We start from the raw sequence: 21,375 nt of genomic DNA on the forward strand, positions 1-21,375 counted from the left end.
GCGCGAGCTCCAAAGAGTTTCCAGGGCGGCTCTCAGTGGTTGCGCGGTGCCTGTACCTGCGCCCCCAGGGCACATCCCCCAAGCTTCCCCGCACCAAACTCGCCGGAAAGCACAGGCGCCAGCAGGGGTCACAGCACTGGCCATCCCTGAAGCCGCCGCCCGCGTGCTTTTTGCCGGCCGGCGAAATAAACCCGCGGGGGGGACACTAGACGCGTTCTGGGACTAGCGGGCAGCTAGCTTTCGCCCTCGGGTCGGCAACTCAAAGAGCCTCCAGCTGGCTTCAACATTGTCTGCTAACAACCTAGGCAATCAAATTCCCTTTATGTAGGGATGAGCATCCTGCGTCACCGACCAGTGATGGGGACTCGACTTTGCATCGTTCGATTCAATGCAGGGGACTGGACGACTTGGCACGCCTCGGTAGGATGAAAAGGGCATATGCGCCGCTTCTTGGGGCATCCGCACCCAACGGGCCGACTCAGAGGGCAGCTGTAGGAAAGTGATGGACTCGTCTGGACGGATCAATCAGCTGAAAGCCTGTGACGCTATTCAGTTGTTGCTGCTGAAAGGCTAAGAGAACACAATCTACGACAAAACTCACGCATCCTCGAGTGGTTGGCAAGGTGTAGGTGTTGAAAGATCCGGCTCTGCAATACAACAGATGCATACCTATACAAGCGTATTCTGTGTGAGACACCAACAGACACCTTGTATATCTCGTCTCTTCCATGCCTCTACTACTACTACTCCTAATTCTTTCATGATACCCCAAATGATCAACAGGCGCAGCGTTGCAGCACTACAGTCGATCTAGAGCCATGCAAGTCCCTTGCCTTCAGCTCCGGCACCAGAGCCGAGGCCAAAGGGTAGCATTGGGGATCAGAATCGGAGCTTGAGCTTCGGTTGATGTTGAGTGTAGTAGTCGGAAACACGAGCAGAACCCGAACATGCTTGCAGAAGATAATGCCCCTTTCAATAGATCTATTAGTAGTATTCTACACTTTTCCCTCATTGACTTTCTGAGTGATTTATCCCTCTTTCTAGGAGCATCAACAAATACGCCAACATCAAAACCAACTACACGTACCCCGCGGCTCGGTTCATCGCGATGTTCCAGATGCTCCCGCACAAACAGGGTCTGGTGATGTCTCTTACCAAGCAGCGAGCTCTGTCAGTGTCGCATTTCCCCACTCCAGATAATCTAGTTTGAGAGCTCGTGATATACCAAGGGTGTCCAGTCAAGATATCCATCGTCTCTGTGCACAACGTCGTTTCTTATATTTTGCCAAGATTAACCGGCCATCACAAACTGAGTTATGCGATCATTCGACCAAGGAACTATTGAATAGCAACCATCTTCCTTCAATATATGAGTGCTTGTTGGCTGCATCTCGACAGGCCACGTGAACCATACACACACGTCTCTCCCTCGCAATACTTCTGCCGTTTAACCTCAACACAGGTGCATGCGGCGGCCTCACCTTCTAGTATAGGTCAAGGCCATAAGAAAAGCATCTGCAATCTTCAATTTCTTTCGGCTCTGTCTCGGTGACTTTACTTTTCTATCCTCATCTATGATGTAACGCTGCAGCCTCCAACATGCAGTAGGATTATGTCCCCCATGCCTCACTTATTAGTCTATCATGTGGGGATGGGATCAAGGTGATGGGGTAATCTCTCGCTCGGGTCAAATGGGAAAGTCTGCTGGTATTGACAAACAAGCGACCTACAAAAGTTATCAGGTTTCAGTCAAGCTTTGATGGACATACCTCACTCCGATGAGTGGACAACGCCGTGATTCCCAAGTCGGCCGTGCAGACATCGCGAAACACCTAACCTGGAATAACTATGACACCCAGTCTTTATGACTTGATTATGACTTGCAGTGACAAAGCACGAGATTCTCGTCGTCCTGAGGCCGAATTGAGAAATTATCTACCTTAACAGTTACTGTCAAAGGTCAAAGACACTTGCGGCAACTGAGAGGCGCAGCCATGATTCGGTTGAGAATCAACCTTAATTGCGAGTTTATTCAATCGAGATGGTCGTAGAAAGTGGCTGGTTCACAAAAGCCTGGGTGCTGTTTAGCCACCTTTGAGCTGTGTTGTGAATCATAACTCAATTGCCTTGACATAAGAAAGCAAGTGAACAGGAAGCAGAAGAAAGGAGAACATCAGTATATGGGTACCTTATTCAGAAAGTGTCTCCGGTAGAACAGCAGATCATCGCCAACCAAAAGTTTCATCATCCAGGAGAGTCAGATCCAAGCCACACGTGACCTCTACTTCCAGTGTCTTTCAGTAATGGCCTCGCATCAAGAGAGCAAACAAAGAACAGAATCCGTAGCGTTTGAGGCACCTGATGCAGAAATCAATATAAAGGAGATTTATGCACAATTTGAATGAATGTCGAATTGATACGCTGCGAGGTGACAACGAGTCGCAATCAGCATGGAACCAATAAGGTAGAAAGCATCCCCGCCATTGTACTGTAGTCAGGAAGTACAAGCAGTCCGCTCAGAGGAGACGCTGAAACGGTCGTACTCTGCAGGTACCTCGCCAAACAGGTCTCCAAAAGTCGGCAGCCAGCTGGCAGAGGAAAACCCCCCCCTTGCGTCTGCGTTTTTCGCACTGCTCTGCTCTGCAACTCTGGCAGACGAATTGGGAGTCGGGCAAGAAGGGGAAAAAAAAAGAGCAAAAGGTGCGAAAGCCAAATTGCAGTCTGCACGTCTCGGCATCATCGACAAGAGACTCGGAGCGAATCAATTCCAGTTGACCTGCCGCAGATGGTCAAAGGGTTCAATTTACAGCATAGCAGCGCCCGCCAGAAGACGCCGTCCCGGTACTTGCGAATCCAGGCGAAGCCCGAAGAGAAACCAGGCCAGCCGCAGGAATGGCAGCCGAAGCGCCAGAGCACATCTTGACTAACCTGCACCAAGAACAAGCCACGCGCGACATGCCTTTTGCCAGCCTGGACCCCCAACAGCAGCAGCAGCAGCAGCAGCAACAGCAGCAACAACAACAACAACAACATCAAATTCAATTCCAGGCCCAGCTCCAAGCTCAGGCGCAAGCACAGGCTCAAGCACAGGCACAAGCACAAGCACAGGCTCAGGCTCAGGCTCAGGCGCGACAGCAGCAGCAGACGCTCCACCAGCAACAGCTTCAGCAGCACTATCTCCAGCAACACTACCTCCAACAACAACATCACCAGCAGCAGCAGCAGCTCCAGCAACAGGCCCTCTACCATCAACAACAGCAGCAGCAGCAGCACTACCAGATGAACGGCATGAACGGCGCAACCATGGGCGGCGCCGTCATGCCCGCGCCAACCCCTGCCGGCCACCAGGCCGAGCTCAACTACATCTACGGCATGGTCGAGGAGTTGAGCAGGCAGCTGGCCGACAACAGGCGCGTCACCGAGGAGATTGTCAACGGGCTGGGCAGGATACGCAACAAGGCCAAGGCCCAGGGGCTGAGCAACGGCGACCTGATTTCGTCTGCGGCGGACGACATCAATGGTGAGGACCACCCTACCGATGACTCTTTTTATTTCCCCCACGATCCATCTCTCTTTGCTAACGACTGTTGTAATCCCTCACCAGCCCAGGAAACAAACCTCGACAGCCTCATCTCCGAGCTCTCCGAGTCCTTCGACCGCGCCAAGCACAGCCGCGACGCCAACGCCGCCCTCCTCACCCAGTACGCAAACGCCCTTTCCCTCATGCTCAAGCAGTTCCACGAGTACAAGGCCAAGCACGTCGCCGACGTGGCCGCCTGGCACCGCTCCTACCGCGCCCAGCTCGACGAGGCCCGTCGCGAGAACAGCCGGCTTCGCGAGCAGATCTGGGAGATGCAGACGCACGCCGGGCGCGCCAACGAGGCGCTGCGCACGTTCCGGCGGCGCTACGACGAGGACGAGGAGCGGTTCAAGAGGCGCGTGGACGACACTGCGCTGCGGCAGGAGCTGCGCTTCTGGAAGAGGATGGCGATGCCGGAGCTCGAGGACGATGATCCGTACTGGAGCGCGGACGACGATATCATTGACGAGGCGGAGAAGGAGAGGTTGAGGGAGCTGGAGCTGCGGGCGGCGCAGGAGCAGCACATGGTGGATAGCCAGGGCGAGGACAGCGATGAGCAGCAGCAGCATCACTTGTCGTCCATGGGCATCATGGGTGGTGTGGCCATGCAGAGGGAGGAGTCGCTGCCTATACCGCCTCCTCGGCCGCTGAGTGCGGCGTCCAGTACGGGGTCTACGGGTAGATGAGAGGCGATGGAAAGGGTGTAAGATCGGAGGGTTCACGTCAGTGCAGTGGCACGAACGACTTGAGCAAGTCAAGTCTGGAGAGATGTGAGGCGGAGTTTGAGATATCCGCATCGTCACGATGCTGCTTTACAAAGTGTAGATACATGTAATGAATGGCAAAGAGCAAGTCACAGCATGTTTAGTCTGTATACCAAATGAATCCAGAAGCCAACATGGCAAGATATGAAAGTACAATATGTAGGGCAAACTTGAGCCGTCATCTCATAGGTATCTATGAAAATTGCCTTCACGTGCTTTCCCGGCATCCCGCTTTCCGAGCCCCTTTGCAAATCCCAACAGTACCTATCAATACATGTTCATCAAGAAAAAAAAAAGTTGACAATATCATAATGGGGAATTGGAACCCCGGTTATGACGACCAAGCAGGAGAACGGACACAACTGCACCGTTCAATATCCGCTCTGCTCGCGTCTCCCACCACCCCCACCACCCCCATCGTCCCCATTCTCCTTGGACGACGCGGCAGCCTCGCCCGCCTCCTTGATCCCCTGCTCGTCACCCCGCAGCTTTGCGAAATATGCCTTGATGTCCTCCGCCCCGACGGCCTTGCCGCTCTCCGCAAACTGCTTGAAGAACGGCTTGAGCTGCTCCTTGAGGTGGTTGTACGCCATGACGCCCTCAATCGCCTTGACGCGGTCCATGTTGCGCAGGGCGCTCTCGCCCCGGTCGAGCAGGCTGCCGCTTCCGTGCGTTGAGCCTCCGTGCTGCGAAGCGCCGTCGTCGGACAGAGGGGGTTCGTAGACTTCCTCCTCCTCCAGAAGCTGGGGGTGGGCGTTGAGGTGGCGGAAGCAGTCTGAGCAGCGGCAGAACTTCTCGCGGAAGTCCTCTTTGAAGAAGAGGGAGAAGCGACCTTTGGGTGCGGCAGGGAGGTTGGGCAATTTGCACGAGGTCGGGCCGTCCTCCCTGGCATTCTGAGCGTCGGTAGGTTTGACGTCGAGGCTATCCTTGGCGGATTGAGCTGCAGCGTCAGTTGCGGTGGTAGATGCAGACTCATCTTCGCTCTTAACGCGCTTAGCATCTGCACGGTTTTCGTCACCATCTTCAGCCTTGCGCTTCTTGGACGCAACGGTGGTCGTGCTATCCGGTGGAGAGGGCGCAGACGCTGCGGGCTGCTCTAGGAAGATGGCTGGTAGGAAGCCCGAGGTTCCTGCATATTGCTTGATCCACGGGTTCGCATCAACGCACTTGTAACACAGGAACCCTTCAAAGTCGTCTTCGCCTGGGAACCCGGGAGGCATGGGCGGCTCGTCATCCTCGTCCTCAACAGCCACATCACCGGCTTCCGCCGTGCCGTTGATCGGCTGTGCCTCATCACTCTCGGCGATGGTTGCCAGGCCATTGGTTTGGCCCTCCGTCTCCTTTGGTGCTGACTTTGGCTTCTTGCTGTCCATCTTCTCATACCACTTGGGGCCCATGCCGACCAAGCAGCCAGGATGATACCAGTCCTCTCCGCAGCCTCCGGTCTCTTCCGTTCCCAAGCCAAGGCATTGGAACATGGTTCCTTTCTGTTCAAACGGGTCGTAGTCGCACTCGCAGCAGCAGAAGCGGTTCTTGAAGTTGTGGTTGTACTTGTTGTTCGCATCCGGCTCTTCGGAGTGGACATTGCCTTTGGTATTTGTCTCGCTATTGATGCGCAGCGTGCAGGGGCTGGTCGACGGCATGCGCGTTGTTCCGCAGTCGCAGGTAAAGTTCCTTTTCTGGAAGATCTCGACTAGAGTGTGTTCGCCGTGGCAGGAGACGGAGCAGGCGTAGCACATGCCCGCGGGATTCCAGGCGTCTCCATCCTTTGCCGGCGCAGGGTTGCAGGTCAGGCAGGCGAAGACGTTTTGTCGCAGCGGTCCGAGGATCTTGGTGCACGTTTCGATGCTCTAGAGGTGGGATATTCAATCAGCTATGGAGAAGAAGAAGAGTAAGAAGATGACGAAGATGAAGATGATGATGGTGCTGCTTGTGTCTTAAGGTAGGTCAGGGTGTCGAACATACATAAGGTAGGGCTTCGCGCGCATCGGCCTCGAGCATCTCCTGGTCTCGAAGGAAACTAGACCGCGTATTAGCTCGTAGTTCGTGACATCTTTGTTCTCCCATTGCGACTTACTCGGCGGCAGTTTGAGAGTCGTCAGAGGCCCGCGACTGTTGGGAGAAGCTGTTGCTGCGGCCGGAGACACGCTCCGTCTTGGCCTGTTCGATGGACAGCGAGTCGATCGGGGGCGGGGCGGACTCGCTAGACATGATGGGCGATGCGCGAGTCCAAGGCGATGGAGAGGATGATGAAGATAAGGTAAAGGAAGAAGAAGGATCAGATGCTGCGAAGCCTGGCTGTGGAGGAAGACGGCTCTGCGTATGACGAGGCAGCCTCAGCGACGGTTCGGTTCGGCTGACAGATTAATCTAGACGCGAACAAGTGTAGCTGCCTGCGGGACATGCTCATATTCTTTTGTCAGCACGAGCGAAGAGCCGGCAAAACCACTTTACGCGTCGACGCCAATCGGGCCTAGCGCCCAGCAATTAACGCGTCTTCAGCGCGTCGAGCACCTGAGCTCCAGCCAATTGCTCCCTAATTCTCGCTGTTGTCGCGCCCCCACAGCCAAACCTAGAGCTGCATCGCCAGATTTCCGTCCCTTCATCCGCCCAATTTTTCGTCTTTACACATCGAGCTGCAACTCCCACCCGCAGCCACTCCCACAGCTGCCATCATGAGGTCCGTCTCCATTTCTGCATCTTCTTCCACTTCCTGCTAACAAGGCGCAACAGCTCCCCCCTTCGTGACCATCCCGCCTCCGCCAATCGAGGCTCCGCCCCGCGGTCAGGCCGCAAGCGCTCGCGCCCTGATGGCGACGATGTGTCCACGCCCGGCATGAGCTCAAGCCCGCTGCCATCGTCTCCGCCTGGGCCCTTGATGGCTCATGGTATGGACGATGACGACGAGGTCGAGGAGGAGGCTGAGATCCAGGACGATATCGACGACATTGACGAGATGGCCGACGACGACGTCGACCTGTTCCGCGAGGGCTTCGAAGCAGACTACAGAGAACGAGAGGACGATGCGTACGAGGGTGCAGGCCTTGATGACGAAGGCGACTACGATTCCATGGACCTGGGCGACAGGCGGCGACTCGAGGCTCAGCTCAACCGACGAGACAGAGAAGTGGCCCGCAGACAGAGGATTCCGGCCGCGTACCTCCCCGGCGATGACGAAGACGGAGACATTGACCTCACGGCGCAGCCTCGTCGGCGAAGGCACCACTACGACGAAGACCCGGATGATGCCATGGATGACATTATGGACGAGGAGCTCTCCCTCGAGGCTCTGGGCGACGTCAAGGCCTCCAACCTGACCGAGTGGGTATCGCAGCCCCCGGTTCAGCGCACCATCAAGCGAGAGTTCAAAGCCTTCTTGACGTCCTATACAGATGCCTCTGGCTCATCAGTCTATGGCAGCCGTATTCGGACGCTTGGTGAGATCAACGCAGAGTCGCTGGAGGTCTCGTACGAGCACCTGGCCGAGAGCAAGGCCATCCTCGCCTACTTCTTGGCCAACGCCCCTGCGGAGATGCTCAAGCTGTTTGACCAAGTCGCCATGGATGTTGTCCTGCTGCACTACCCTGACTACGAGCGTATCCACTCCGAAATCCACGTCCGCATCTTTGACCTGCCTGTTCACTACACACTTCGACAATTGCGCCAGTCGCACCTCAACTGCCTTGTGCGCGTCAGCGGAGTAGTCACACGTCGAAGTGGCGTCTTTCCTCAGCTGAAATATGTCAAATTCGACTGTGGCAAGTGCGGTGAGACTCTCGGTCCTTTCCAGCAAGAGTCTCACGTCGAGGTCAAGGTCACGTTCTGCCAGAGCTGTCAGTCTCGCGGGCCCTTCACCTTGAACTCTGAGAAGACCGTCTACCGCAACTACCAGAGGCTCACCCTTCAGGAGTCGCCCGGCACTGTTCCTGCCGGTCGTCTTCCCCGTCACCGAGAGGTCATCCTGCTGTGGGATTTGATTGACAAGGCCAAGCCAGGTGAAGAGATCGAGGTCACTGGTATTTACCGGAACAACTACGATGCGCAGTTGAACAACCGCAATGGTTTCCCTGTGTTTGCCACCATCCTCGAGGCCAACAACGTTGTCAAATCCCACGACCAGCTTGCTGGATTCCGCTTGACCGAACAAGACGAGCAGGAGATTCGCAAACTAGCTCGCGATCCCAATATTGTGGACCGGATTGTCAACTCCATCGCCCCAAGTATCTACGGACACACGGATATCAAGACGGCAGTTGCCCTGTCCCTATTTGGTGGCGTAGCCAAGACCGGCCGAGGAGCCCATCACGTTCGTGGAGACATCAACGTTCTCCTTCTTGGTGATCCCGGAACGGCCAAATCACAGGTTCTCAAATACGTCGAGAAAACAGCACACAGGGCCGTCTTTGCCACCGGCCAAGGTGCCAGTGCTGTCGGTCTGACGGCTAGCGTCCGCCGAGACCCCTTGACGAGCGAATGGACTCTCGAAGGCGGTGCTCTTGTTTTGGCTGATAGAGGCACTTGCCTTATTGACGAGTTCGACAAGATGAACGACCAGGATCGAACTTCGATCCACGAAGCCATGGAACAGCAGACCATTTCCATCTCCAAGGCGGGTATTGTGACAACTCTTCAAGCTCGCTGTGGCATCATTGCCGCCGCCAACCCGATCGGTGGTCGTTACAACTCCATGATTCCCTTCTCGGCCAACGTGGAGTTGACGGAGCCCATTCTGTCGCGTTTCGACATTCTGTGCGTGGTGCGAGACTTGGTAGAGCCCTCCGAGGACGAGCGGTTGGCAAGGTTCATTGTTGGCTCTCACGGCCGAAGCCATCCCGTGTCACAGGCGCGTCCAGGCACAGCTACCCAAGGCAGCGCAATGGACACACAGCAGACGGCTGCTTCCAGGGATCAGCGAGATGTCAAGGAAATCCCCCAGGAGTTGCTGCGCAAGTACATTCTGTATGCCCGGGAGCGCTGCAGTCCCAAACTCTATCACATGGACGAGGATAAGGTGGCCAGGCTGTTTGCGGATATGAGAAGAGAGTCCCTCGCGACAGGCGCCTACCCCATCACTGTGAGTTTGAACATGTGTGTTCTGATACATACTATGGTGCTAACATTTTGTCCCAGGTCCGTCATCTTGAGGCTATCATCAGAATCAGCGAAGCCTTCTGCAGGATGCGCCTTTCCGAATACTGCTCAGCACAAGACATTGACCGGGCCATTGCGGTGACGGTAGAGAGTTTTGTAGGAAGCCAAAAGGTCAGCTGCAAGAAGGCTCTGGCGCGTGCCTTTGCCAAGTACACGTTGGCTCGACCTGGTGCAAAGAAGGGGCCGGGTAATGCTTCGCAGAGGAGACCGGAAGCCGTGATGGCTTAATGTTGCGACGGTTTGTGGGGGTCCACGGGTGGGAAAATTTGTTGACATTGGCGAGGAATATGGATACGAATTATCTTGATATTAAAGACTAGGATGCTGGCTAGACAGTTGACGGCGTTTGGAATTGAATCAAACATTTTGTCATTTACCGGCTTGTCATTGTCAACTTAACGCGTTCATTTCCAAACATCATCTGCATTAGGAGGTTGCATCATGTCGAACGTGGTGGTAGCCATGCATGTGTGAAGTTGTCTTGTATTCGCAATTGTTCCTGTATTTAAGCGAGCTCTAATCATGACGTCTAGATGTCTTGAAATCTAATTATCATCTTCATCCTCGTCTACACCTTTGTCGTCAAATTTGATCCAGCCTTGGCCATCCTCGCAGCCAAAGCCATCATCGCGCCCAGAAGAATGCTCACAGCAGCAAACATCTGCGCCCCCAAGTACTCTCCATCCTGCCTCTGGATAATGGCACCACAGATGGCTGGACCCGTGAGCGTCGAGAAACTGACAAACCCAAGAATCATCCCCACACGTGTCCCGGTTCTACTCGGATGAGGAGTCATGGTTGTGGCGACGGCTGGGAACAGGGCTTGCAGTGCTGCTGCTACCAGGCCGTAGATGACGGCAAAGGCATACAAACCGGCTGTTGATGATACTGCTGTCCAGCAAAAGACGAGCAAGCTCGCGGCAAAGCTCATGGGAATGAGCATGTTGAGCATGCCGACCCATTTGTCGGCGGCTATTGTAGGCAAAATACGTCCAATAATGCCCACGCCGTTGAGAACGATGAGCAAGTTGATCGGTTCTTTGGTTCCCACCTTTTCGCGAGCAAACGTTCCCAAGTAGAAAAAGGCAAAGTAAAGGCCCCAGAAGTTGAGAAACATGCTCAGCGCGAAGAAGAGGAATGGCACGTCTCGGAAAGCAGATGTATCAGTCCACGCGCCCGTCTTGTGCGGTGGCAAACGGGGCTTGAACCAAATGAGACAGGGGATGTAAGTGGCCAGCATGATGAAGCCCATGATGCGTAGAGTCCAAGGGAAACCGAAGTTGTCATGGAAGATGAGTCGGTTTATCAACACCGGGTAGACAAGTCCACCTACAGCAGCCCCGGCAGCAGAAAGACCAACCGCAAAAGCCCGATATCTCTTGAAGTACTGCGAGAGAACAGCCAGAGCAGGACAGAATGTAAGCCCATTGCCTATGCCTAGACACACTGCCTGCGCGAGAAAGATCTGCCAATACTCTGTGCAAAGAGAAGTCATGAATATGCCCAACAGCTGCAGCGCCACGCCGCAGGCAAACGTGACCCGAAAGTGTCCCGCGTCGGTGAGACGCCCGGCGACGGCGCCGATGGAGAAGAGGAAGAAGACTTGGGCGCTGCCAATCCAGGATATGGACGACTGGGACTGGTGGAGGGTCTGGGTGTAGTAGTCCTGGAAGACGCCGTAGCCGTTGGCGACGCCCCAGGTGTTGAAGAAGATGATGTGCATGAGGAGGACGTGTGTCCATGCTGCGAAGCCGCCGTCGGGAGGATCATTGGAGGCGTCTTGGTGTTGGTGAGGGCCGTTTAGAGGTGGTGGCTGGTCTGAGTCGCATGTTGTGTTTCCGTCTTGTTCTGCTGAACACTTTTCCACCTCCATTTTTTCTCTGTTGGCAAGCTGAGGCCTGGTGTCTTGTGCTCAAGTGTGCCTCAGTGTAAAAGCTCAGCGTTGCGTTCACCAGAATTACTTGTATGGGTGAAATGGTGTAGGGTTGGGTAGAGAGTTGATTTTGTCTATGAAACAGAGTCAGTCTTGACTTTTTGCGACTCTGTTATATCTGTAGTAATGACAAACAGGCCCTTGTTGTCGTTGACATGCCTCTTCCCGCTTTATGCGTGATACCCGTTATTCCCGCCAACGATGGCGGACTGCCCAATCCCCCATATTAGCCTATTTCAAACTTGGCATTTGCTCGGGATCCGTTCACTTGAACATCACATTGCCTCGATATCCGATTTCCTGACCATAGGACCAGTCTTGAAGAAGGTTCTGACCAGAAAACGAAGTCGAATACCCCCCTCTTACAAGTACATCATAACCCTAGCGCGATGACTCGGGACGAGGGGCGCAAACGTTCCAAAATCGCATGCCAGACGTGTCGCGACCTCAAAAGGCGATGCGACGGCGCTCAACCATGCGGCACGTGCGTGCGCTTCGAATACCACTGCATCTATCAGACGTCCAAATCGCGGCGAAGAAGAGAGTCCAAGCCGGACCCGGAGCGGATCCCGGGTCTTTCCGGAGACGCCGTATCGGCTCCGGCTCTGGTTCCGGCCCCGGCGTTTTCAGAGACGAAGCTCGCCCGCGATGAAGCTCAGTCGGCTGCGGCGAGTAAAGTTGTTCAGGCGCGTTCCGTGGAGGCGAATTCCTGCCCGGCATTTGTGAGGACGTTGGCCTTGAGGCTGGATCCGAAGAGAAACCCCAGGATGCACAGCTTTGCCTGGAATGCCTTTCTCGGGTCACGATCACTACAGGCTGTGCAATTGCATGCTCCGCCCGCCCAGTCTATCACGGACATTATTTCACAGAAGCGACTGCAGGAGCTGGCAGCTGTGTACTTTCAGAAGCTCGATCCGATCTATGGCTTTGTTGATCGTACTCAAATTTGTCGTCGGATACAACAGAGATGGGCAGTGCCAAGCGTAACGCCAGAGCAAGAAGCCGTGCTCTGCGGCATTGCTGCACTCGGCTGCCTGTTCTCGCAAGTTCAATCTGACACTGCCGAAGTCGCGCTGGTTGAGCTATCCCGGGCCTTGCTTGAAAGGACCCTGTACAGCACTCCTTCTGCTGACAGCATCACGGCGTGGCTGCTTCGTGTGATCTATCTGAGGATTGCCGAGACGCATCATGTCGCTTGGATGGCGAGCTGCACGGTAATGCACATGATTGACGCCGCTGGCTTCACCGTCGACGCACCTCAAGAGGCAATCCTGTCCTCTCCCCACAATGAAGTCAGTCTGGACACAAAGAAGAGGATTGTGACCATTGCTCAGCATCTCAACATTTGGATGTCGTTCGACATGGGCCTCACCCGGGTCTCCTTGTTCAATCCTACTACGGCAATGCCTTCAAAGAGAAAAGGAGACTTTACCCGCGAGCTGATGGAACTGCTTCCGTTGTCAATGGAGCTTGATCCGCAGCGGAAGCCCACAGCTCTTGAGCTGGAAGACGCGCTTCAGGTCGTTCTCAACCGCGTGCACTCGGCTCCGCCGTCTATTCTCGCCCAGTGTAACCTCGCACTCTGCCTCTGTCGGCGATTGCGCTCCATGGACGTTGCCCTGTCAGACTCCGTTCTCCAACAAGTCCTCATACTCACGTCAAACGGAATCCAGGCTGCGCAGGCTGTCCTTGCTGCGCGTACCCCTTGGCATCAGATGACCTATGTGCCGTTCCAGATTGTCTGTGTGCTGCTTGCCATAGACACGGTTTCATCCATCTCGCAGCTACGAGACGCGATGCAGTGCCTGCGAGACGTGTCTGCCGTGTACAAGACCGAGGCAACGCGTGAGGCTCTGAGGACGGCTCGTTCGCTCGTCTTGTTGCATCAAAGGGGTAAAGAGATGTTTGCTTCTGCGTTGAGTGAAATACTAAAGAGTCGTCCGATGAGCCCTGTTGAGGACGTTGAGGATGTCCTGGATACCTCGCCGATGCTGTCGGAGGATATGCTTGGTATGGATAGCTTTACGGATCAGTTTTTCGGGCTGCAGTATAGTGATATTGATCAGTTGCTCAACCCTGACTTCTTTTGGAACATCAACAGCAATAGGTTTGGGTAGAATATGTGTTACATCAAGGGGGGAAGGCGCTCTTGATGCTTGCCGACATAGTCTTCCTGTCTAATCAAATGGTCCCTTGTGATGCGCATTCTGTTCCATGTCCATAACTAGATACTCCTTGTACTGTAGAGACTCGTGAGTCCCCATCCCAATCGTACTATTCTCCACGACAACAAACGTTGCCATAGACCATCCGCGAGTTAACCTGGAGAGTGGACTTACCCCCTTTTAACCTTATTACCAGACGAGATGCATGCAGAAGCCCCAGAGAGTTGAATTTTGCATAGAAAAGGAAAGAAAAAGAAATCTAGCAAAGCTAGAACTTTGAAGTCATTGGTCTGTACTCTCATCATTCAACCAGTCTTCTGGCGGGACACAAGAGCCTCCTTCATGTGATCAGCTTCACAGCACGGGAAACTAAACAGACTCGTCAACATGATCGTACGGCTACAGACTGCACCGAGACACGGCCATCCTGCCTGTGTTTGACCTCTCCAAAGGGTGAGCGCATAAGTATAGAGAACCTCCCGCGCCATATTAATGGACGCGCGCGCTTACGGACATGTAGCCACCCGTTGGTATAGGAATGGCTAGGAAATAGTATGGATGGTTGGGGTATTTCCGTGGCCGCACGGTGCCTATCCGTTCCGCAGCGGAGACGGGCTCAATCACTGGCTGAGCAACGACGTACCTATTACTTCGACGTTATCCGTTAAACATATGATGCCGGCCCAAGGATTCGACCCCAGCAGGGGTGGACGTCTGCCTGCCCTTGGCACTGTTGCAGCTTGCGCTGACAGGGCTGCGCCTCATCCTTCTGCGGTGTGTTCCCGAGGGTGTGGCCCAGGAGCCTCATCAGCTCTCCGGGTCCCAATTGTGTTTGGCACCGCCAGGCCAATCCCTCGGAAAGTGGACGCTTCAGGGTATACACGCCCGAGGCCTGATGCTGGGGGTGACAGAATGGAGCAATAGAGGTACAGGGTAGGTGATCAAGACCCTGTCTATGCCTCTATCCCCCCGCGCGTTCGCGGCTGCATACTCCTTGTTTGACTTGTTGCTTGACGGATCGGACTGTTTTGCTCTGTCTTCTCACCTACATCAACCCACACAATGTTCTGTAAGGTCGATTTGGTCGTCCCTTACCGACAGCCACAACCAGTCTCAAAGTAAGACAACGTATAGGCACTGAAGTTCTGCGAGTTTCTCGCCGCGGTGCTGTGCGTGCCGCCTACCTGGAAATGGCATCCCGTGATGACTACCTGGTCGGATGGGTTTGCGCACTGCCGGTAGAGGTCGCGGCAGCCAAAGCGACGCTTGATCGCATCCATGATGCCCTACCTCCGGATTCAACCTTGGACGACAGCAACAACTACATTCTAGGGAGCCTTCAAGGCCACAATGTTGTGCTCGCATATCCACATTCTGGCGTGTATGGCGAAACCTCGGTGGCGAGCGTGGCCGCGCAGCTCCACGCGAGCTTCAAGTCTGTACGATGCACTCTGTTGGTTGGCATTGGGGGAGGAGTTCCAGGTACGAATGAGGATATACGCCTTGGCGATGTCGTCGTCAGCAAGTCGACAGGTGGCCGGCCGGGTGTCACCCAATACGAAGCAAACGAAGAGCGAGCAGGAGATCAACATCAGTCGATCCGTGGCAGAGCGCCAGAGCAGCCAACGCCATTACTTCTCACAGCTATGGGAAAGGCCGAGACAGCCGCCATCTTTGATGAAAGCCAGATGTCCCGGCACTTATCTGAGATCGTGCAGAAAGACCCCGTCATCTTTGCCCATCCCGGCCCAGAGCAAGACGTCCTCTTCGAGCCCGATTACCAGCACGCAACCGCCGAATTTGCAGAAGACGGATGCATACATTGCAACCCAGATATGATTCGGCCCCGGCAGCCACGAGAGACACAGAACCCTAGAGTTCATTATGGTCCGATTGTCTCTAGCCATCGCCCTATACGCCATGGGGCGACTCGAGACATGCTGGCACATAAGCTAGGCGCTCTCTGTTTGGAAACAGAGGCGAGTGGCCTGAAAGATGCCGCCAAATACTTGATCATTCGAGGGATTTGCGACTATGCAGATTCTCACAGTTCCAGCTCCAAGCTCTGGCAGGCATATGCGGCGGCAGCTGCAGCTGCATATGCAAAAGAGGTCCTTTCGTTCATACCTACGGCGCCCAAGACGGCACCTCTGGCAACAAACACATATGCCGAGGCTGCGCCGGTCCTCGACGCTTTGCTCTTAACCAGACCCGAGGTCGATCGAAAAGCTCTTATTACTCTGAAAGGGCGTAGAGTTGATGGCACCTGCGAGTGGCTTATACGGCACCCCAGCTATCAAGGGTGGCTGGCAGATGCCCATCGACCACTCCTCTGGATCTCGGGCGGCCCCGGGAAGGGGAAGACTATGCTGGCGATTTATATCACCGAGATTCTCCAGCCAGCAATCGATGCCGAGGGCGACGTTCTCCTTTACTACTTTTGCAGCAACCGAGATAAAAACCGGAACACGGCACTGACCATCATGAGAGGCATCATTCATCAATGGATCGACCGCCAGCCACACCTGGCGCAATACGTCAAGAGCTCCTTCGAGGGGACTGAAACAACCAAATATACCGTTTCCAGCTTCATCTCCTTGTGGAGGGTGTTTCTAACCCTGCTTCAGCAGAGTTCATCTTCCCAGGTGGTCTGCGTGCTGGACGGTCTGGATGAATGCGAAAAGGATTCGCTTGGGCAGCTTCTCGATGCCGTTGGAAACTGCCTGTCAACCGATCAGGAAAAGGCAAGGCCACGACTAAAGCTCATTTGTCTCTCCCGCCCCCAGCCGGCTGTTCTGGAGAGAACGCTCGGCAAATACGAGTATATCAAGCTGGACGCCTCCGGTACAGAGGTTTCACGCGACATTGAGAGGTATATCTTGGCAAAAGTTGCCGAACTGGCATCCGAACAAAACCTCTCCGAAGAAAAGGTGGCCCAAGTTCGACAAGCTTTGTCGGCTGGTGCTGATGGCACCTTTCTGTGGGTTGGATTCGTTGCCAACGAGCTTCAGGGCAGGAGTTGGAGCAAAATCACCGAGATCCTTCATCGTGTCCCCAAAGGCCTTGGCGGGGTTTATCAGCGGCTACTTCAGCAGATTGACGATAAGGAGGCTCTGGTTCCCATCCTCCAATGGGTTGTTCTCGCTTCCCGGCCGCTGACTGTGGATGAGTTGACAGTGGCCGCGGGGATCAGGGCATTTGGTGACATTCCGGCAACTACAGTGACCAAGAATCGACTCAGACGCTGCGGGCTACTCGTAAAGATCGAAGGGGATGTAGTCAACCTGGTCCATGAGTCGGCCAAAGACTTCTTCCAGAGCGATCAAGTCAACATCGACGGGATCAGAGGGTTCCGCATGAGCCACGAAACCCACAGGACTCTTATGCGGACCTGCCTGGACCACATTGAACGTGGTTATGGGACTCCCAGGAGTATCGACGAGAAATCTGGCCACGATACCCTCCTAACTTATGCCAGTCAACATTGGCCGGCGCATTTTCAACATGCCATGGACGCAATTGATTCGCCGTCCGAATTCTCACGTCCGTTCTTCGAAGCCAATTCACCCATCCGGGACCGATGGTGGAAATTCTATTGGGAGCATGAGAAGAACGGCGGAAATGCGCCCACCTTCACGCTTTTGCATCTGGCTGCGTATCTTGGCAACGTACCCTGGGCAAAGATGTTAATCACCGAGCATACTCGTGCCATCTCGCGAAGGGACAACTACGGCCGGACGCCGCTTTCCTGGGCCGTCAACCGAGGTCACCGCGACATGGTGGTGTTTCTGCTCGACCATGGTGCTCGTGTTAATGTCAAGGATCGGAGCGATTTGACGCCGCTCCATATAGCTGTCACTGGACAGCACAAAGACATCGTGTCTGTGCTGATTGACCGGGGTGCCCGTCTTGAGAGCAAGTCTGAGCATGGCGACACGCCCCTCATCCGAGCTATCCAGGCGAATTCGAAAGAGATCATCCAGATATTGCTGGAACGTGGAGCGCGCGTGAATAGGCTGCCAACTCCCCCGGGAGTCACTTCTTTAAAAGGGCCTTCAGACCCAATGGAAGAGAGGGTGAAGGAGTTGTTGGGACTTCAGGAGCCAATCTTTCTTGCACGATACAAGCAGGCGTCGCGGAATGTCGAAATCGTCATGAAGACCATGGGCTTATCTTTCCGCTTTCCCATCATCCTTCGATTGGTGACGCTATATCTGAAATTTCTGGCGTTGGACCGCTGGGAGCACATGTCTGTACTGCAGGAGCTCGTGGACGAAAACAGGACGGACGAGCTGCGAGAATGGGCCGAGCAGTATCGCGAATTCTTCGTCCAGCTCATTGTGGCCAGAAATCCACGAAGACTCACAGCCATGACCGACCTGCCGACGCAGATATTCCGGTCGGTCGCTCCTAGAGATCTTCAAGCATTGCTGGTCATCGCGGTCCTCGTCGGCTCGGAGGCAAAACTCGCCGCTGTCCGACAAGGATGGAGAGAAGGCGATGCCATCACGGCCAGGGCATTCTCGCATTGGGCCGCCATCGCTTACAACAGAGACGCGGAGGAGTACTTGCATTACGGCGTCCGCGAGTTTCTCAACGACTTTGATGCCAGCATTGAAAGTGGCAACCGGGAAGAGAACGTGGCTCGAACCGTGGTGCTCCTAACGTCGCAGTTCGCCATGATCGAGAACAAGGAACCCAAGCCCATTGAATACTTCGCCAGAGTCATTGCAGAATTCTACGAGGGATACATTGGCGGCAATCACGAAGTCGAAGTGTTTAGCGATGCAAGCCAGGCTTGCGCCAATGAACTACTCGTTATCAGCCAAAGCCAGGACTCCCAAAGGTTACTCCTCTTCCTGACTAGTATCCTCCAATTCGCTCAGCACTCCCGGGAGAAGGGACAAGACCGCTTTCTCAACATGCCATCCGCTTCGTGCTTGATTTTATGCCAGGAGAATGCCGCTGCCCACCGATGGCTGATCGGCGAGGCGATCCCGGAGGCGTTCAGTGCCTTGATATCACAGCAGCCCCCTGGACCGCTTCAAAAGCGTGCGTGCAAGACTCTTGTGGAGTGCCTCATTATCGGAAAGCAATATGGCCTTGCACCTCCTGCGGCGGCACTGAGACAAAGAGTGAAGCAGCATCTGTACTCGTTGCCAGGGGTCGAGAATATGGTGAACGGGATCGTTGGTTTATGAAGTCTTATCGCGCATCTTTTCGCCTGATTAGTGGCAAAGCAGAGCGAGAACTAAGCGGAGAAGAGAATGCAACTGGGTAGGGTTCTAGAGGCAGCTGAGACGTCACGTTGAGATGAGAGCCGATTTCGAGATTCTCGGGCAGATTGTCATTGCTTGCAAGAGTATTGTACAAATGATATCCCCTTATTCTTTCGTCAATTTCAAGGCAACAGCATTGTAATTTTCACCTCATTGTATATAAAGTAATAGCTAAAACTTCATGTGTCCTCCACAACTGTCTCTGCCCACTCTGGCATCGAAGATGGACTTACTATCCTATTAGTCGTCTCCAGAGGCCTGTTGCGCGCGACCTGACTGTACCCGATTTGCGCTTCTTATTGTCATTTGTCTGGGTTGCAGGTGTTGGTGAGCCCGCTGCCACACTTGGAACCAAAGGGTCCGGGACAGATGGCGCGGAGGAAGCCACGACAGGTGATGACGAGTCGACTTGCACAGTAGATCGCCACGACGTTCGTGTATACGTGTACTCAGCTCCGACCTCAACTCCAGTCCCAGCAAATCCACCAGGAATAATTCTATGCTGAACAAAGGACTGGGTTCGAGTTCTAAGTGCGAGTCGAATCTGACGCTCTATCTCCGGGTCAGGATCCCACCTTGTGTAACCAGCTCGGTTGAGCCGAAGTAAAACGGCGTCATCCGAAATGAATTCTTCCCAGCTTCTGCGTCCTCTTGGGAGGATATTGGGATCCGCACCATTCTCGAGAAGCAGGTCCATAATGGGAAGCATGCGCTTCTTTGCAGCGTAGTAAAGCGCAGTTCTTGTCCCGGAATCCATGCCATTAACGCGATGGCCTGCTCTGATTAAGTACTCGATCACAGGAATGATGCCCATGACAGCAGCTTGCCGTAAGCCTGTGACCCCCCTACAGCAGCGCGACTTGCCGAATGCCAAGTTGCTGGTCGCTTTGTAGGAGTGGCTAGTTAGCCCAAGATCCAGCCATTCCTCTGCAGTGAGGCCACTCTCGTCGACGAGGGCCGAAGGCTCTGCAATGCCGGAGCTGCCAAGTAGGGCCTCGACCGTAGCCAGGTCTCGACTATGGACGGCCAGATGGAGAGCGGACCAGCCATGGTTATCCTGCTGGTATGCGCTCGATCTTACACGCTCGTCTTCCAGGAGCCTCTGGACAACGTGAGAATGCCCCATGAAGGCGGCGTGATGCAATGCAGTCCAACCGTGACATGTTGACTTGAGTGGGTCGGCTCCCGATTCAAGAAGCAAGCTCACAATGTGATAGTGTCCCCCGTTTGCAGCACAGTGCAGTGGTGACGTGCCATAAGAGCTGGTAGCATTAACGTCGGGCCTATTGTTCAATAGGTAGTCCACGGTTCGCAAATGGCCCTCCTCCGCTGCCCAATGTAGAGCGGACCAACCATCACGAGCACGATGGTTTGGATTCGCGCCAGATATGAGGAGCAATTGTACGATGTCAGTGTTGCCCGAAGCTGCAGCTTCCTGTAACGGCGTCATGGGCGTGTCTCGTGCCCAGATTGTACTGTCATCGTGATCAATAAGCAGTCGAACAGTATGATATGTTCCCAGACCGGCAGCCCAAGCCAGCGCAGACTTTCCGTCCGCGCTGGTTGAATTGGGATCGGCGCCCATGTTTCGTAGCATATAACCAGCGGCGTTCGTTTGCCCAGCAACCACAGCCCAGAGGAACGGAGAGAACCCGTAGTTGTCAGGGCTTTGTGTATCGGCACCGTGCTGTTCCAAGACATATATGTAGCTCGTGAGGCCCCTCTCTGCAGCGTAATGCATCGCTGTTTGGCCGCTGTCGTCACCTAGATTGATGATGGTTTTACCCCCGGCCTTCAGGATCAGTTCCATTATATGAGAAGCAGGATAATCCAATTCGCCCATGGCCGCATAATGCAACGCTGTCCTGCCGCGATAGTCCTTGCTGGCCAAATTTGCGCCTTCGGAGATCAGAACCTCAACCAGGCGCTGGTCGCCGGCCTGCACCGCACGGTGAAGCTTGGTCCTTCCCGAGTCGTCCTTGTCCTCTAAGTCGAGATTTGTTACCGATGCACTGATGTCCTCTTCGCGGTGCTCCCATGTGCCATCCGCAGGCTCCTCTCCGTCGTCCTGGAAGTCCAGATCTTGGTCGTCGAGTATACTGTACATGGACCCGCGCAAGTTTGCAAACCCCGGCCCATCTTCATCTAAGGGCTGGTCGCTATCCACGTTCTCGGCGTCTTCATCCCCGTCGTTGGGCAGTTTCTGCAATGTAAGTAAAGCAATTTCTTTCATATGAGCGGCAACGTGTAACTGGAGAGCTTCGCTCGAGAAGACGGCACTGGAAGCACTGGATGCATTCCTTTCGGGGGGTTGGAAATCGTCGCCAAACGGACACTCCAGCACCTTGTCATGGACTGGTCTTCGTGCTGCGTTGCTGAGGGTCCCAGCATGCGCTTCGGGAACGCCATGCTCTTCGATAGAATGCTTCTGGTATTGGATCTCCTGATCAAACGTGATTGGATCATGAGAAGGGGCCCTGCATTCCCATGCATGGCCGTGCGC

At 54.6% G+C, this 21,375-nt stretch overlaps 7 protein-coding genes across 7 annotated transcripts; 5 read left to right on the top strand and 2 right to left on the bottom strand.

Annotated features, from left to right (window-relative positions):
- Nucleotides 1-3,153: 3,153 nt before the first annotated feature.
- On the top strand, nt 3,154-4,408 carry TRIREDRAFT_52505 (uncharacterized protein). Its single transcript, XM_006969469.1, has 2 exons — nt 3,154-3,520; nt 3,605-4,408. The coding sequence occupies exons 1-2, from the start codon at nt 3,280-3,282 to the stop codon at nt 4,264-4,266; spliced, it is 903 nt and encodes a 300-aa protein (XP_006969531.1). The 5' UTR covers nt 3,154-3,279; the 3' UTR covers nt 4,267-4,408.
- A 307-nt stretch (nt 4,409-4,715) lies between these two features.
- On the bottom strand, nt 4,716-6,555 carry TRIREDRAFT_5898 (uncharacterized protein; the record flags this gene model as incomplete). The annotated part of the gene is made up of 4 exons (XM_006969439.1): nt 4,716-5,229; nt 5,317-6,194; nt 6,310-6,364; nt 6,422-6,555. The coding sequence occupies 4 exons, from the start codon at nt 6,553-6,555 to the stop codon at nt 4,716-4,718; spliced, it is 1,581 nt and encodes a 526-aa protein (XP_006969501.1).
- A 625-nt stretch (nt 6,556-7,180) lies between these two features.
- TRIREDRAFT_5899 (uncharacterized protein) lies at nt 7,181-9,723 on the top strand (the record flags this gene model as incomplete). The annotated part of the gene is made up of 2 exons (XM_006969440.1): nt 7,181-9,418; nt 9,475-9,723. 2 exons carry the CDS (start codon nt 7,181-7,183, stop codon nt 9,721-9,723), a joined length of 2,487 nt encoding a protein of 828 aa, XP_006969502.1.
- A 340-nt stretch (nt 9,724-10,063) lies between these two features.
- TRIREDRAFT_70172 (uncharacterized protein) lies at nt 10,064-11,368 on the bottom strand (the record flags this gene model as incomplete). Its single annotated transcript, XM_006969491.1, has 1 exon — nt 10,064-11,368. One exon carries the CDS (start codon nt 11,366-11,368, stop codon nt 10,064-10,066), a length of 1,305 nt encoding a protein of 434 aa, XP_006969553.1.
- A 383-nt stretch (nt 11,369-11,751) lies between these two features.
- On the top strand, nt 11,752-13,545 carry TRIREDRAFT_82241 (uncharacterized protein; the record flags this gene model as incomplete). The annotated part of the gene is made up of 1 exon (XM_006969470.1): nt 11,752-13,545. The coding sequence occupies exon 1, from the start codon at nt 11,818-11,820 to the stop codon at nt 13,543-13,545; it is 1,728 nt and encodes a 575-aa protein (XP_006969532.1). The 5' UTR covers nt 11,752-11,817.
- A 1,250-nt stretch (nt 13,546-14,795) lies between these two features.
- On the top strand, nt 14,796-15,740 carry TRIREDRAFT_39753 (uncharacterized protein; the record flags this gene model as incomplete). The annotated part of the gene is made up of 1 exon (XM_006969445.1): nt 14,796-15,740. A coding segment is annotated over one exon (945 nt), but the record flags the coding sequence as incomplete, so codon positions are not given.
- Nucleotides 15,741-17,246: 1,506 nt separating this feature from the next.
- TRIREDRAFT_42355 (uncharacterized protein) lies at nt 17,247-17,597 on the top strand (the record flags this gene model as incomplete). The annotated part of the gene is made up of 1 exon (XM_006969446.1): nt 17,247-17,597. A coding segment is annotated over one exon (351 nt), but the record flags the coding sequence as incomplete, so codon positions are not given.
- Nucleotides 17,598-21,375: the final 3,778 nt, after the last annotated feature.

This window comes from Trichoderma reesei (genome assembly GCF_000167675.1).
Source record: "Trichoderma reesei QM6a unplaced genomic scaffold TRIREscaffold_33, whole genome shotgun sequence".
NCBI lineage: Eukaryota > Fungi > Ascomycota > Sordariomycetes > Hypocreales > Hypocreaceae > Trichoderma > Trichoderma reesei.

Bases quoted from the DNA above. Each gene is read 5' to 3' on its own strand.
- TRIREDRAFT_52505 (XM_006969469.1), top strand. From the start codon at position 3,280: ATGAACGGCATGAACGGCGCAACCATGGGCGGCGCCGTCATGCCCGCG. The intron at 3,521-3,604 runs GTGAGGACCACC...ATCCCTCACCAG, and splicing joins TGCGGCGGACGACATCAATG to CCCAGGAAACAAACCTCGAC.